A 16,253-nucleotide genomic window follows, 5' to 3' on the forward strand; every position below is an offset into this window, starting at 1 on the left:
ATCACAGCCTGGAACAACTGCAGTTGTCTGTGCTGGCCACAGGAGATCAGCCTGTGAACAAACAGCCAGGGAGGTGGGTGGGGCTCACAGGACCTTCCTTTCATCCAGGACTATTGCCGATGCATAGACTCAGTGAGACTCACTGTCTTTGGATGCATGCAAGTTGTACTAAGCCCACTGGACTCCAAAGCAACTTCACACTCATGGAGACAAACATGGAACTGGTGGGTCTCAAAACAAGAAATGAATTAGAGAAATTTGTGTGGGGTGTTGGCAGGGGTAGTTGGAAGGTGGGAGGTGAGAGTATGCTGGGCTTACCTGTCTTAAACCGAAACTATCCAACTACATTGTAGCATGGCGCCACCTGGTGTCTCTGTGTGACATTACTTTTCTTTTCTTTTTTTTCCCCCCAAGGCATGGTTTTTCTATGTAGTCTTGGCTGTCCTAGAATTCAGTCTGTGGAGCAAGTTGGCCTCAAACTCAGAGATCAGCCTCTCTCTGCCTCCAAGTGCTGGGATTAAAGGTGTACGCCACAACCACCTGGCTGACTCTGACTCTAAAGGTTCCTAACTATGCCCTGGGAGAGACTCTTCTCTCCAATTGCCAAAGAACTCAAGTTGCAAAAACTCACACCAGAAGCCCACATTGTAAAATTGGCTGAATTACAACAAAACATTCACTCTCAACATCCGAGAGCTGTAATAGAAACTGAAGAGAGCTGGACCTCAGACTTGGCCCTGCACTAAGAAATGCTTGTTAAAAACTTGTGTGTGCATGACACCTGTATGGGCACATGCACGGAGGGAGGCACAATTTTGTTGAGTTGGGTCTCTGCTCCTGCCTTAATGAGGGCTCAGTTGTTAGGCTTGCCCGTCAGGCACTGTAGATGTTTGCCCTTTTGGTATACAGTTTACGTATCCTCCCTTGGAGGTATGTGAACAACAGTATCTCCCTACTTCCCAGCCTTTTGTTTTTACAAACAGTATGTATGTCTTTTAATACTGTCAAGTCTATTTAAAAAAAAAAAAAAAAGGACGGCATCTGTGTGTAGCTTTGGCTGTCCTGAGACTCTATGTAGACCAGAACTGTCTTGAACTGACAAGAGCCCTATCTCCCTCTGATAGTTGAGTGGTGGAATTAAATGTATGCTTCAGTATGCTTTACTCAATTGTTCTTTAAAAAAACCCCAAATCCCAACAGGTAGGTTCCACACATGCATGACTTACCAGAGCAGTAGTCCAAGACTGTAATTTTTTTGAAAAGCTTTTAATGGCAGGTTCAACTGCCCCTCCCCGACTCCTTATCAAGGCAGGGACTCACAGTACCAGGCTAGCCTTAAACTCACGATGCAGTGGATGACAGTGACCTTCTCATTTCTCCACCTGCACCTTCTGGTATGGAGTTGGGCAGGTACTCTCCCAGGAGGCTCGTTCACTCCACTTGAAGCTCCTTGGTATTCCTAGCATGGTTCTGGGGAGCTGTTTTTTTAGCACCAACTCACAAGCCTGTTACTTCGATGACTTCACAATTACGGTTCTTTCCTGTTGCTAACCAGGGTTACTCCTCACCCTTACATTCTCACCACAGATTTTCACAGAGCTTACCTGTATCCATTTTGGGCATATTACCTAACTAGTTTATGCTGCTATTAATCTTAGTTTAAGTATTATTGGTATTATTCTAAATTAACTTACTGCTAATCACAATTATTACTGAGATATTATTTTTTTGTCTAATATACCCATCTCAAAGCTATCAGCTTCCCTTTAAGTGTGCTGTTAAAACTGATGGGGTGGCAAATGGGAGCCAGAGGCAGGTGATCTCTGTGAGTTGAGGCCAGACCTGTCTATAAGATGATCTCCATGACAGGGCCACAAAGTTGAGATCATTTCAAAAGTAAATCTTAAAAATTACATTTATTTTGTGTGTGCATGCATCTGCCACAGTACATGGACGTTAGGGGCAGCTTACAGGACTCAGTTCTCCCCTTTCACTGTGTAGGTTCAAAGATTGAACGCAGATCATCAGGATGGCAAACGTCTTACTCCCCAAGCTTAATGTAAGCACGGAACCCTGATATTTGTTTAAAAAATATCTGCTTTTCTTATATGGGGCTTCTGCTTCCTCTCCCAGTGACTGACTACAAGTTTATGCCACCGTGCCTGACTTTGCTGGTACCTTCAGTAGCCAAATGCTCCATTTTGCTGTGTGGTCTGGGCTCATCTAGCATCCACTGTCTGCAGGTGTCGGAAGTGTTTCCCATATGGATGGGCTGTGTCCTTTTTACTCCCACATATTCATTCAACTAGGGAAGGCTCGGCTTCCATCACATGCTAGGGCAGCTGGAGGATTTAAACTATGAGGCCTGCCGGGTAGGGAAGAGAAGCTTTCTTCAATAATGTCATCACTGGTAAGGCAGTTCATGCTCCTGTAGGCAACCCTACTCAAACTAAACAAAGGAACCCAACGTGACCACTCCCAACATTGCACCAGACACGCTGGCCAGTGTAGTAAGGCAGAGACTGGAAATGAGCACCATGAGGATTAGAGGCTGTGATCCCCACAGCTAGATCCCCAGGAACCCAGTGTTACAAGGGAGACTTCATCAAACAGTATCACGAAGGGCAAGCATTAGTTGTACTGGCCAACTGCATCAGACATATTACACACTTACCTGCATACCTCGAGTGAGGAATAGGCTGGCTGGACTGCTCCTGAGGCTACCCTTGGGATGGCTAGCTCCTCTCAGCTGTTCTCTTCACAGGCTTCTAGGGATGAAGTTTAGTGGGGTCTCAAGGTGTGCTATGGACTAGACCCATGAACAACAGGTCCCCAAGTATGTAAATTACTGTTTGTTACCTAGACCTGCTAACAAATTACAAGGTGGGTTAGCGACAGAAAACATTGTCAGTTCTGAGTTCTAAAAGCCCAAACTCACGGTGAAGGCAAAGACTTGTTTCTCAAAGAACGTAACATACAGGGTCCTTTTCAAACTGTCTGCCCATTCTTGAGCAAAAGGTTGAAAAAAACCTGTGTTTGGATGGGAATCTGGAGCCCACAGGTGTTAGTTCCCATCTGAGAAAACCTACATATAGAGGGGTCTGGGAGATACTTTACTGGCAAGGTCTAGAGTGACCTGAATCCAAAAAAGAAATGGCTACCTGCGTATGACCCAAGGCTGAGTAGAGAGGCTGTACAGGCTCACTGGCTGCCACGGAAGCTCACACACTGGATCTCCTTGTTCGTTTACTCACTGGACTATATGGGGTCCACTGCTGTCACAGCACGTGTGTCTTAAACTTCCTTATAGGTTCCAGTCTACACGGTGGCTCTGATGACCTTGGTGTGAGCAGAGCTTCTGAAAAGCTCATTCGCCAATAAAAAGGGACCATGTTTTTATTTGATTGAGATGATGCCCTGAAATGAATGGAGGCTGACAAGTTCTTTAGGGCCCAACAGCATCTGTCCCAACTGTGACAGTCTGCCCATGGATATTTCTTGTTAGAAAGCAAGTTCAATGGGGTTTGAAGTCATTGTTACTTCATTTGCAACAAAAAACATCTTTTAAATTACTCCTGATTTCTCTGGTGACTTGGGAGGCAACACAGGTCCCAAGTTGGCATTCTTGTTAAGTTTAATTAGGGTGTTCTAGGCTGGCTTCAAACTATCCATTTAGTGGAAGGTGACTTTCAAATTCTGGTCCTCTTGCTTCCACATCCCCAGTGCTGAGGCTGTAGCTATGTGTAGTGATATCCACTTTTATGTGGCTCTAGGAATCAAATCCAGGGCTTCGTGCATGTTAGGGGGTGAGCGGTCTCCTGATGAGCCACCCTGAAGCCTGTACACTCCTTTCAGTCCCATGGGTTTTATACACTTGGGAAAGAAGCACACAGTTAATGCATGTTCTTTATTGGTTCTGATGAATTAGGAGATGTGGTAATAAATGATACCCTTACATTTTCTTAACCAAAATATAACAAGTATTTACATTCAGTAAAAATACAAAGCATACAGAGGCACTGTCTTTCTAAAAGACATAAGTTTAAGAGGCATCAAAAACCAGAAGACAACATTGCTTGTGACAGGATGCCTTACAATCATTGAATTGTGCAGATAATTGTCACTTGATCCTAGCAACTGTGCAATTTTGCTTTTGTTTTTGACAAACTCACATTTCAATTTTAAAACACCTATCAAGTTCAACTGCATTCATTTTGTACAATAAAAATAAAAAAGGCCTTTTAAACAACACGAAAGCTAAAGACGACTGGGGCTCAAGTATCCACTTGAGAATGTACCTGACTCATCTTGGTGGACTCCACCTTTTTTGGAGCATGTAATAGGATGCTGCAAGGATACACTCAATGTCTTCTAGAACCTTTACATCCAAATAATCACTGCTTTACATTTTTAAGGAAATCTTTTTTCCTTTTTCTTTCTTTGTAATTCTGTAAGGAGATCTTTATGGTTACTGCTACTCTTCCAGCTTGGTAGAGACCATGGAGGTAATCAACATGTCACCCTCATAAATACTCTCTAAAGGACTTTTCTCCTCAAAGGTCATTTATAAAGACATCAGTTAGAGGAAATGAAGTTTGGTGACTGCAAGTAACCTTGCTGTAAGCAGTGGCTGGACTCACTAATCTCTAAATGGTTTACTATGAGATTTTGTTGAAATTTATTATTTGGCAAAACTCTGTACTAACAGTCTCCTGCTTTGATAGTTTTGGCAGGTGCTGTGCACTAGTGTTTTTAGTAATGTTGCACACTTAGAACAAGGACAAATGGGGGCTTGGACCTGGAACAAGCATGGGCTTTAAGGCTTCCCTTGCTCTAGTCACACGACAAAGTAAAAAAAAGCAGACATGATTTTTTCAGGGACTCATATACACCAAACTACAAAGCATTTGGTTTTTATTCTGATCAATGTGATCAGTTGGTCTGAACACTCACAGATAAAGCTCGATTAAAACCAAGGCAGCTTACACAATGCAGGTGTGCAAGACATTTTCATCTTTAAGGACCAAGGCAGGAAAGGGTCCATCTGTTTAAAGACCTGGTGGATAAAGAAGCGGTGCAAACAGCATATTTTTCAGGAGCAATGGATAGAAAATGGTGACAATGAGTACCCAAACTTGGATAAAAAGGTAGGTATAGCAAAAATATTTCTTTTGTTTTGGACATGAAAACAATCTGCAAGTAGGTGAATAAAAAGATTCACAATCAGAAAACAGCACAGTTCATAGGCCAGATCAGTTAAGCATGGCTGTCAAGCTGCAGCTGACACTCAGGCTACTTTGCACTTAAAAGGGTCAGTAAGGCTGTGCGGCGCGGCGCGGCACGGCACGGCACGGCACCTGGGCTCATGTCTAAGGCTTTTGGGTAAATGTTTCCCCAGGGGAATTCTTCAGCCATTATGTTTCCTAGAGACAGGCATTCTGTGGGAAGACACAATACTGTTACATTTGGAACTGTTCTGACTCTCGAGTGATTGGACAGAAAAACAGGAAGAGAGAGCAAGGGAAAAGTACAAACTTGAAAAGGCAGTTGGTCACATGACTGCTCTGTAGCAAAGCTGCCATGGTCAGTGCACTTTCAATGGCTTTGGCTTTTTTTGTAATTACAGAAGTTTATGAAATCTTATTTGCCTTTACATTAAAAAGCAAATCAAAACCTTTAAACATATATACAAAATGTTATACTTAATTTGTAAAACTGTGAAAAGTCCACTTTATTTAATAAGCAGTCACTGAATTTGAATTATATACTTAAGAGTGCCATGTCCAGGAGGTCAAAAAGAATGTCCCTTTTAGGATAGACGTCTCCTCCATTGTTCTAGCTTCTCTCTCTTATACGAGTCTACCTCGTAGTGACTGAGCTCTGTGGAAAGCTCAAAGCTCAAGTTCAATGATTGCACATGTCGTTGTGTGCTGTAAGCCACAGCACAGGCCCAGGGAACCTCCACCATTGCATCCATGAGAATGAATATATATATGTATTTTACTTTTTTGTATAGGGGTATTTTGACTGCACGTATGTCTATGTACCACATGCATGCAGTGCCTGTGGAGGTCAGACAAGGATGTCGGATCCCCTGGATCTGGAGTTACAGGCAGTTGTGAGCCACCACATGAGTGCTGGAATTAAACCGGGCCCTCTGCAAGACATCTTAACCACTGAGCCATCTCTCCAGCTCCTACAATATTTCTTTTAAACTAGGAATTCCATACTTATGCTGTGAAATGTTAGCTTAGGGTTTCTATAGAATAAAAACTCTTTAGAAGCCATTGCCAGTGGGTTTGTAGTATCCTCAGAATTGGATGCAACAAGATGTTCATTTCAGAAACAAGTTCAATGCTAGTCTTTCCTTCTTTGAAATTAGAGTTCTCCCTTCCTATTCCGGCTTTGCTCTCCTTTCCTAAAGCCCGCTAAGACCCCTGTAGCTGCTGTAGCCCACATCATGATGTGCTGGCTGCTTGCACTACACCTGTACAGGTGACTAGTTCCCACCGGAGTGTCTGCTACAATGGTGCCGCATCTCCGTACCTGTGTTGGGATGATGTCTGCTGCTCAAACCACAGACAGCTTTATAGACTAAGACAAATAACAGCTAGCAAGAGCTTTTGAATACAAACAAAACCACAATACTTCAAATCATAAGTTACTTTTCAAATACACAAGACTATCCTTGGTATTGGTAGACATTTTGAATGTGTCCTTTTAGCCCAAGCTATGGCTTGGAAATAATAATACCACTATCTTTAAAATGACTCTCGAAAAGAAAAACTTATAGTGATATACGGGGGACAACTCTGAGCTTGATGTAGTAGTCCCAAGGCAGGAGTGATGTGCAAAGTATAGGTTGAGATCAGGTGCAACACCCAGGTAAGGGCCTGCATCTTCAGGGACAGAACAAAAGGAAGCACGACTCAGAAGAGCTCATCCTCCGAGCCAGTGTGGGAGCCACAGCACTAGTGGCAGCAGTGAGCTGCTGGCCTTGGCCTGCAGAGCCACGTGCTCTTGTCCATGGTCCTGACTTCCAGTGGTCTCCCATGAGCTGTCCAAAGGCTAGACTGCTGACACCTGCTCATTTTCTGAAAATAATGAAGACATAATTAGCCAGCACATCTATCTGTTAATGCAGATCAAACAATAACAGACAGATTATCTGCTACATAAGAAGCTTTTCTATCTCAACAAATCTTGGTGGATATCCCATCAAGGCCCAGGTTTGACTGTAACACTAAGGGCTAATAGAAAACTGGACATTTCAAAATTAAAATTCTTTTACACTTATTTTTGTGTGTGTGTGTGCATAAATGCCACTGTGCATGTGTGAAGTGTCAGAGGACAATTTGCAGAATTGCTTCTCTTTTTCTGGGGATAAAACTCAGGTCATCAGGCTTGGCAGGAAGTGCCTTTACCTCCTGAGCCATCTTGCTGGTCCCTGTAGGTTCATTTTCTTTGTGTGTACATGCACATGTGTATAGGTACATATGTGTGTATGCATGTGTATGGAGACTAGAGGTTGACATCTGATGTCTTAATGGATGGATCACTCTATTTTATTTACTCTCTATACCCAGACAGGATCGCTTGTTAATCTGACTAGTCTACACAGCTAGCTTGCTCTGGGAATCCTGTCTTGACTTCCCTAGTGCTGGGATTTTGGCCACTCTACTTCCCAGTTTTTACATGGGACTCTGAATTCTGATCTTCGTGGAGCCATCTTCCCAGATAGTTTTAATGTATCACTTTACTACTATACTGTGTAGAAGAATAAAACATTTATTTTTAGTGCGGCCACTACTTTTTAAACTTTTGCTACAGTTACAAAGTTCATTAAGTTTTGCTTGTCAGAGGAGCTAAGCCAAGGGTGTCTTTTAGACAACTGTCTTTTCTAAAACTTTACTCAACAGACATTAGGTGCTTTCTCTCAGAATTCTCCTATTTCATTATCAAAGACAATGGTACTCCATTTGAGCTGGCATCAGAGCAGTGGGCACAGAGATAGCAGCCTGACTCTGTGTGTGTGTGTGTGTGTGTGTGTGTGTGTGTACAGTATTTGTGAGGGGAGGCCAGGAGCACTTTTTGTGGTGTTGGTCTCTCTGAGGGCCAGAACTCAGGCTCCCAGGCCTGCACAAGTACTATTGATGAGCTCAGTAGAATAATAAATACAGTTTTGTTTTTTTTTTTTTAGCAGTGGAGACAGAACCCAGGACCTCATTTGGGCTAGTCACCCTTATCACTGAGCTATACTCCTAGATCCAAGCTTTCAAAAAAAAAAAAATTAAAGAGATTAAGAACCTTATAGATTATCACAGCCACTGGAGGAAAGACCCTTTTATGCTCCACAACCCACTTAGAGCCACCGAGACAGTTTGTCAACGTACCATCTGCTTCACTATCTGCATCAGCCACATCTGCTAGTCTGGGATGGGACGGCTGCAAGCTATGCCTCTGAGGCTGGGATCCGGTCTTCGAGGGAACCCAGGCCGAGGTGTGGCTGCTGGGAGGAGCTGGAGGCAGTCTAGCCAGGCTGTTAGGCATCATCTTTGATCTCTGTACTGCCACACTATAGTCGGGAGGTTTTAGGTGCAGGTGGGGTCCTTCCTTTAGGTCCGCTAAAGAAATTCCCAGATATCCTGGAGGAGTGGGAGGCGGCTCCCTATACCTATCGCCTTTCTTGGGTGAGGTGACACAGTACACTGGGGTGAAAAAATAAGCAGTGGAAATGTTAATGGAAAAACATAAGAAACAAAGGAAAGAAAACTCCACACTGAACAACACAATGGCAAAAATATAACTTAAAAACAGACAAAATAAATACACTTAAATACAATGATAGCAAACTAAAAATGTTCTTACAAACACTAATATTTAGACCTATCAGATATTTTAAGAAAGCTCCAAACACAGACAGCTACATGAAGCCAGAGAACAGTGACAGGACGGACACCTCTCCCCAGGGACAGCCCTCACACCCAACAGCTCAATCAAATCCTCAAGCCTGAAGACAACCTGTCAGAAACACACTTCTGCTGGCTGAGAAGCATCTACTTTGAATCACAGCATTGGCATATGGGTCACAGAGACTGTCTTCTGGGGCTCAGGGGGACACATTTTCAGTCCAGGCATGAAAACCAATGAGCTTTTCCAAGTTTAGACGAACTAATTCTTTGTGAGATCTTATTTTTGTTTTGAGAAAGGGTCTTTACACAGCCCTGGCTGGCCTAGAACTCACAGAGATCTCCTGCCTCTGACTCCTGAGATTAAAGGCGTATGCCACCATCCTTGTCTAGGATCTTACTCCTAAATCTTCTTTTTGATTAAAGTGTAGAAAAAACCCCCGAAGTTTAGAAAATGTGACCTTAAGAAAATGGTAACTTTTCCTTTTGCTAAATGTATAATAAGCCCAAAAAGCATCAGAACAAGAAAGGAGTGAAGCCCACTCAACTACCTGTTGATTCCACAAAGAACATTTAAGAAGGCACTCTGCCAACACACGAGCAGAATGGATTTAAGGGGTAGTAAATAATCTTCCCTTCTACATCTCACATCACACCATCACAACAAAGAGCTGTGTCCTTGTGGATTTCTAGTCTTCTACCCGTAAAACTCGCAAGGTCAGAACAGGCCTCTGCTTTCATCTGAGGACAAGCACACATGACTATGGATGGCAGTAGAAAAGTTGTCAAGAGAAGAGAAAAATGAAGAAGGATTTACCCAAATCACCAAGAAGTGAAAGATATTAAAATTAACACTCAGAGGGACCTATGCTTATAGATTCCTAGAATCCTGAGAAATACTACACAAACCCAAGACGCTACAAGATTAGCACATTTGATGGTCATTTCATGTAACAGGAAAGTAGAGATATTATGTGAAAGTATTCATGTAATTCAGGGAGTAAACAATTTGATGACTAAATATACTGCAAAAGCTTACTAGACAGCAACCCTCAAATCAGCTGACACCTGGTGATGTACACCAGGCTAGGTACACAAAAATCCCTGAGGAGTCTCTTTCTGTCTCTGTGGTGCCTGGAGTTCGTGCAGGGAGCATGGCGCTAAGACCTGCTTTATCACTGAGCTGGTTCAGTATCTCAGCATGTCTCTCTGCCTAAAAGTAAGAGGACCCGTTGTTTCTGTCATGTATACATAGCAACTGTGGTCCCAACAATCTTTTCTTCCCCTGCTCATACTCCTAATGGCTTGAGTATCCACTTTAGAAAAGGCATCACCAAGGCTTTACCCGTGTGTCTGTGTGTTCCGTGTATCTGAGAGATAAGTGTGTTTTCAGTTAATATCATTGTTAATTCCGTTCTTGTTTCAATAGAAATACAAGGACATGCATGACAGAGGAAAACAAAGCTCTGGAGAAGCCAAGAATTTTGGGGCAATAAATTATGGAGGGAAGAAAAAAAGTATAGAGTGAGAGAAATAAGATCTGGTAAAGATAGCACCATATCTCTTTATAGGGAGAGGGGCAAATAATGCCTCAGCATCAGTGATAAACAAACCTGCACTTACCAATCAAGCCCTTGTCTGTACTGGAAGTGACAGTTTTATAAACAGGGTCAGTGGTATCCCTCAGCTCCAAGCCATCAGGTGCCCCTGCTGGTGCACTTTCCAATACCCTCCGCTTAACTGTCCCGTAGTTTGGTTCACATGTGTCAGACAGTGAACTGGATGAGGCCCAACTCTGCCTCAGCTGGTTCGTCTCTAGGCAGCCTTTGCACTGGCCACAACTTCTTGAGCAGCCTTTAGGACAGGCACAGGGCTCAGAGTCAGTGGGCTCAACTTCAGCAATAGGGTCATCTAAATGTGTATGTCTGTAAGAATTCAGAAAGTCCCAGCTTTTTTGATTTTGAAGGCTTTGGAAATTGTCATGGGAGCTGCTGGAACAGGAAGTCCAACTGCCCCGACCACTGTCAGCTGCTTCCAGTAGAACATGCTCGTGAGACATCTCTTCGCTGCTCAGAGAAGACGAGACAGCTATACCCTTGATAAGAGATGGCTTTGACAGCATCCACCTGAAAGTAGAACAAACAGAGAAACAATGAGCAATCCGGTAGGGCACTGGAGACTTCCCAGCACATGTCCCTCCTATAAGAGACCAGGACACATCAGATCCTTAGCTAGGCAATGTTTCCTCTAAGAAATCCTGACTGACTTTAAAAGATGAAATTTGAAATGAGTGGGAAACGGGATGGAGAGACAGCTCAGTGGTTAAGAGCACCAACTGCTCATCCAGGTCCTGAGTTCAATTTCTGGCAACCACATGGTGGCTCACAACCATCTGTAATGGGATCTGATGCCCTCTTCTGGTGTGTCTAGAGAGAGCAATGGTGTACATAAAATAAATAAAATCTTAAAAAAAAAAAAGAAGAAATGAATGGGAACGTCTATCTTTGTAAAAACACTGCTCCCTCAATGTGGAAAATTCAGCATTTCTAAGCAGAGAAGCCATGGTTTATTTTTTCACAAACGTAAGTAAACTAAGTATGCAAGGAAGTCAACAACACCTTCCCAAAGTGCCTACTACACAGATGCATTACAGCAAGGTTTCCAAACATGGGCTCCACGCAGCCAACAGTCTGCTTCTGTACAGTCTGGGGTAGAGATGGTTTCTATTCAACCTGCGGCACGCATGCTGGCACTAATAGCTACGGACATACCACAATACAAAATCTGTAAGCATATAAATTAAATATGCTAGCCGGGCAGTGGTGGCGCACGCCTTTAATCCCAGCACTTGGGAGGCAGAGGCAGGTGGATTTCTGAGTTCGAGGCCAGCCTGGTCTACAGAGTGAGTTCCAGGACAGCCAAGGCTACACAGAGAAACCCTGTCTCGAAAAAAACCAAAATAAATAAATAAATAAATAAATAAATAAAATATGCTTATAAAAACATGGTGAGGCATTTTTTCTTTTCTTTTTGAAGTAAAGACGGACTCAATTGTGCTTTTCTTGAAAGTCAATTTTTTTTTTTTGAAAGACAAAATCGTTTCAATGTCAAAATGCTAGACATGGGAATACAGACCAATGCTTGGTCCTACTCTCCTAGCTCCTGTATTGTGCATGCTAGCCTGGAAGTCTGCTGTATGATACAATCTTTCTGCAAGAGCCACATCTCCAGTAACAACAGCAGGCACACAGTGTTCTTAGTGAGTGACAAGACACACGGCAGAAAGTAACCTGAATAAAGAGAGTCCAGGAACACACAAAGGGTATCTACCAGGTGGTCGCATCAGCACATTCCTTTAGTCTCAGCATTTGGGTGGTGGAGGAGGAGCTGGAGGAGGAGCTAGAGGTGGAGCTAGAGGTAGAGTTGGAGGTGGAGGGATCTCTGTGAGTTCTAGGACAGCCAGGGCACACAGAGAAACTTTGTCTCAAGAAATAAAAACCAAAACAAAACAATAAACAAAGGATATTTGTTTATCTTTCAAGTAGTATGTATTTCTGCACTCAGTGTGTACAAAGGGCACAAATATAGCTTCATACTCTTACTCAGTATGCCATATCCCTAAGCTACTGGGGGAGGGTGCAGGTCAGGCTCTGAATGTCGAACACTGGTTCTGCTTTTGAGATAGGAACGCAGACATGGATGTTTACCCATGAGCAAGCTGACTGTGGTCTGAGATCCCTGAAGGGTGATCTGTCTTTTCCAATGCCCCTGTGGGCTCAGGAACTGCTAGGCTGTGGGTGGAACAGCGTTCATCCTGCCCGGCTGCAGACATGGAGTCGACAGAACCATTGCTCACAATGCTGGACCGAGAGGAGATTTCACTGTGGCTGGAGTCAGACAAGTTGTCACATTTACTTGATGGTGTGAGTGTATAACCTGAATGATAAAAGAACACCAATCAAACTTCAAAATAAGGGCACATACAGGGGCAGCCATGGGAGGCCAAGAAAAAAAAAAATGAAGGCCAAAAAACAAAGTAGGAGGAAATGTCAGGATTCATGCTTGAGGATGTAAGGATGGCAACTTCTCCACTCTTTTCCCTGTACAGCCATTCACCTACCATCCACAACCACACCCATAGAACTCCATATTGCAGGAAAATGTCAAAATCTAGTATTACTGTCCCAGACTCACATACTTTCAAATTTTCAATAAAACAAGAGCAGTGGATGCATACATTATAAACATTAACAAATACATATACTACAATTTTCAACCTTGTTTTAACTCTGTATTCCCTTCTTTGACATAAAATATTTCATGGCCCACCCTGTGGAAGCGGTAGGCAGGCTCAAAGAACTGTACTTGGAAATCTTCAAAATGCATACACTTACCTCAGATATTCTACTTACTCTACCCAAATATAGGACCATTATTTCAATCAATCATTTGTGGTGATTCTAAGAATACAATTCAGGCATTCTTGTTCTGGTTGGGCAAAGGCTTTAGCAGTGAGAGCTCCAGTTTTGTTTTTGTGTACAGGTGTGCGGGTGCACACACACATTAGTGGTGTATGCACATGTTCATGTGGCTAGGTGTGTAAGTCAGAGGCTTATCAGTACGATGTTCTCCTTACATTGTTCTCTGCCTTACTGTTTGTAAGACACGGAATCTGTTACTCAGCAGCTGGCTAGCCAGAGAGCCCAGGTGTGCTCTCATCCCTAACTCCCTGACCCATGCTAGGGTTATATAATGCATAATGGATTTTTACCTAGATGCAGGGGACAGGGACTCAGGTACCCACATTTAAAGGCCTTCCTAACCCTGGTTCAGTTTACTTAAGCAAATTGTTTTAGATTTTGACATGATTAACTTTGTTAAGAATTAAATAGCTGAGCATAATGCACCAGCACAAAAGACCTGTCTGCTTTGGATGGATAAAAGGGCAGGGAGAGAGTATGGTGAAGAATCTAAAACCATATCTACAGTGTGATGGCTAAATGTACAAAGTGGTCTATTTTGATAATAGCAAGAAATCATACTTTGGTTTCAAAATGAAAGAAAATGCTGTAGCAGTTCCACAAGGGGCTGGCCTTTAAGAAGCAACAATACCTTCTTGTTCACAGGGCAAAGTGAGGTCTGACAGGTCATGTGAGTTTTGGATCAATTCTCAAAATATCACTAAAAAAGAAATGGAGGCCTTTATATGTTCCTGGTCCTCAGTACCACAAAGAAGACAGCAAACTAAGTGCTAGGGTCTCCTTTGGCCTTAAGGATTTTGGCATGTGTGACTAAATTTACTGAAAAAAAAAAATGGCTGTGAAGCAACAACATTTCCAAGAGGTGCCATTAGTTACTTCACAGAAAAATCAAGATCCAGAAGTGTGATTTACCCTTGGGCTTATGGGCCAACAACCCAGTAAGACAGATAAACCAGTGCTTCTGACTTTTACCACACAGCCTTGCATTTGGGCTCACTGTCAGTGTCACCAGTGCCATGAAATGATTATTCAGTTTTTAAGAAGACCAAGACAATAAATATGTCAAATGAAAAATCAAACCAGTTAACCGTCTACTTCCAAGAGAACCACTGCCTTTTTCACTGTACTGAACAGACTTGTTTCACTCTTCCAAATCAATTTGATCCTTATGTTTGTTACACCAGAATTTCTCAAAGGTAACTGATAGTAAGAACTGCCTGGAACATTTATTAAATTACATATACATCTGGCACCCATTCAAATTTATGATCTGGAGTGGACATGGTAATTTTATTTAAAAGTTTCCAGATAATTCTGAACCTGCCGGGGTAACTGCCCTCTTGGCTTACAGGTTTTTTTTTGGTTGTTGTTTTGTTTTGGGGGGGGGGCGCCCAAAGTTGAGGTAGTAAGATGGCAAACAGCTTCCTAAGGAAGCTTTCTCTGATAATTTCACTCAGTCTCAGCTGCTATCAGAAGAAAATACAGTAAAGTACAGAAAACAAGTGGATAAAAATTTACTAACTTAACACAGCAGTCAGAGAACATATGTACAAGTGAGGCACAGTAAATCAGTATTTCTTTGCTGTTAGAGGATCTACAATATGCATAAAATGCTTAATAGTACTTACTACATCGTCTGCCCAATGTCTGACAGATGGCTGAGTTCGAGCTACATTTACATGAATAACTTAAAACAAGTTTAACACTAATATTAGGTAAGGAACTTTTCAGAGAGTCTTTCTCCTTTTAGTCTTGAACCGCGTACAGAAGCAGCTTAGCGCGGTACTGTATCCTTGGCTACTCGAGTCGTGGATGGCATTCCCTCTCTCATCTGTGATGTTGCTTCCAACATCCTTCACTTTCTCACAGCTGTCTGTAGCTTGATTGTGATGTGCATCCTCTTTTTGGTTGTTGACTAGTCTCTCCCTTGAAAGCGTTCTCTCCCTAAATCTTCTAAACGGGGATGTCATCCTTCTCCTGGTAGTGTCCTCACAACTTGTCCTGTCTCTACTCTCCTCAGTGGCCTTCTTGGTCCTGTCTGTTCTTTTGGCTGTGCTCCCAGTAATCTGAAGGATTTTCTTTTGCAAGTAAACCCCACCTATTCCGGGGCAGCTCTGGCCACTGATCTTGGTGCTGGGCTCACGGGGAGGGGATGAGGAAGGCCCTGAGAGATGTAGCAGGATGCTGTGATCAGATGGGATACTGCCAACTGGAGGAAGAGATGCAAAAACCCTGACATGGTCAATTAATTCTTTTCAACTAGTCACAATTAGCTTGGTTTACATAACATTTCACTATTTTAAAATTTTATCATCTTGACAATATCTAAGAACAGAACTATAGTAACAGTTTTTTTTTAATAAATCAAGAAACTGTAGAGCTATAGCTACTGTACAGCTGTACATCTGTTACCACAATACAAGAGGATAGACAGTATCTTGCTCAGAATATGCTGACAAAAAATGCTGAAAGCTAGCCATATTGGTAAAAATTATAAAGACAAATATGACAACAATATCAGGTAATCTGAACCACTCCTTAAAAGAAATAATGCTTTAGAATTTTCAGGAGATTTTAATTTAAAAAAGCTCAGTAAAAACCAAATAGGACATACACAGGATTTATAGATGCACTTCTATAAAGCACTGTTTCTGGTGCATGTGGGGCTCCAAGACAAAGGAATATTCAGGTTGTTTGGCTTAACCTGCACTGCGTGTGCGCACTCTGTGTGTATGTGCAGGTGCCCCAGTGGAGGTCAGAAGACAAGCTAAGTGATGCTCTCCCTAAGGAGCAGCTCATTGATTGGCCCAAGTGATCTGTCTCTCTCCTCCCCAGAATTATGAAGGTGCTACCATGCCTGCCA

At 42.6% G+C, this 16,253-nt stretch overlaps 1 protein-coding gene across 3 annotated transcripts in view; it reads right to left on the reverse strand.

The window, feature by feature from the left end:
* Positions 1-3,888: 3,888 nt before the first annotated feature.
* Positions 3,889-16,253, reverse strand: part of Rapgef6 (Rap guanine nucleotide exchange factor 6) — a 168,327-nt gene continuing 155,962 nt past the window's right edge. For 2 of the 3 annotated variants that reach the window (XM_028775866.1, XM_028775867.1), the window contains 4 exons: positions 12,617-12,845; positions 10,533-11,035; positions 8,394-8,708; positions 3,889-7,094 (listed from right to left, as the gene is read on the reverse strand). In XM_028775866.1, the coding sequence (XP_028631699.1) occupies positions 7,069-7,094; positions 8,394-8,708; positions 10,533-11,035; positions 12,617-12,845 (1,073 nt within the window). In that variant the 3' untranslated portion in view covers positions 3,889-7,068. Of the gene's footprint in view, positions 7,095-8,393; positions 8,709-10,532; positions 11,036-12,616; positions 12,846-15,102; positions 15,600-16,253 lie in introns of those variants that run through there. The other variant, XM_028775868.1, reaches the window with a different exon arrangement.

Source organism: Grammomys surdaster, unplaced genomic scaffold, assembly GCF_004785775.1.
Source record: "Grammomys surdaster isolate TR1022 unplaced genomic scaffold, NIH_TR_1.0 262, whole genome shotgun sequence".
NCBI classification, from domain to species: Eukaryota; Metazoa; Chordata; class Mammalia; order Rodentia; family Muridae; genus Grammomys; species Grammomys surdaster.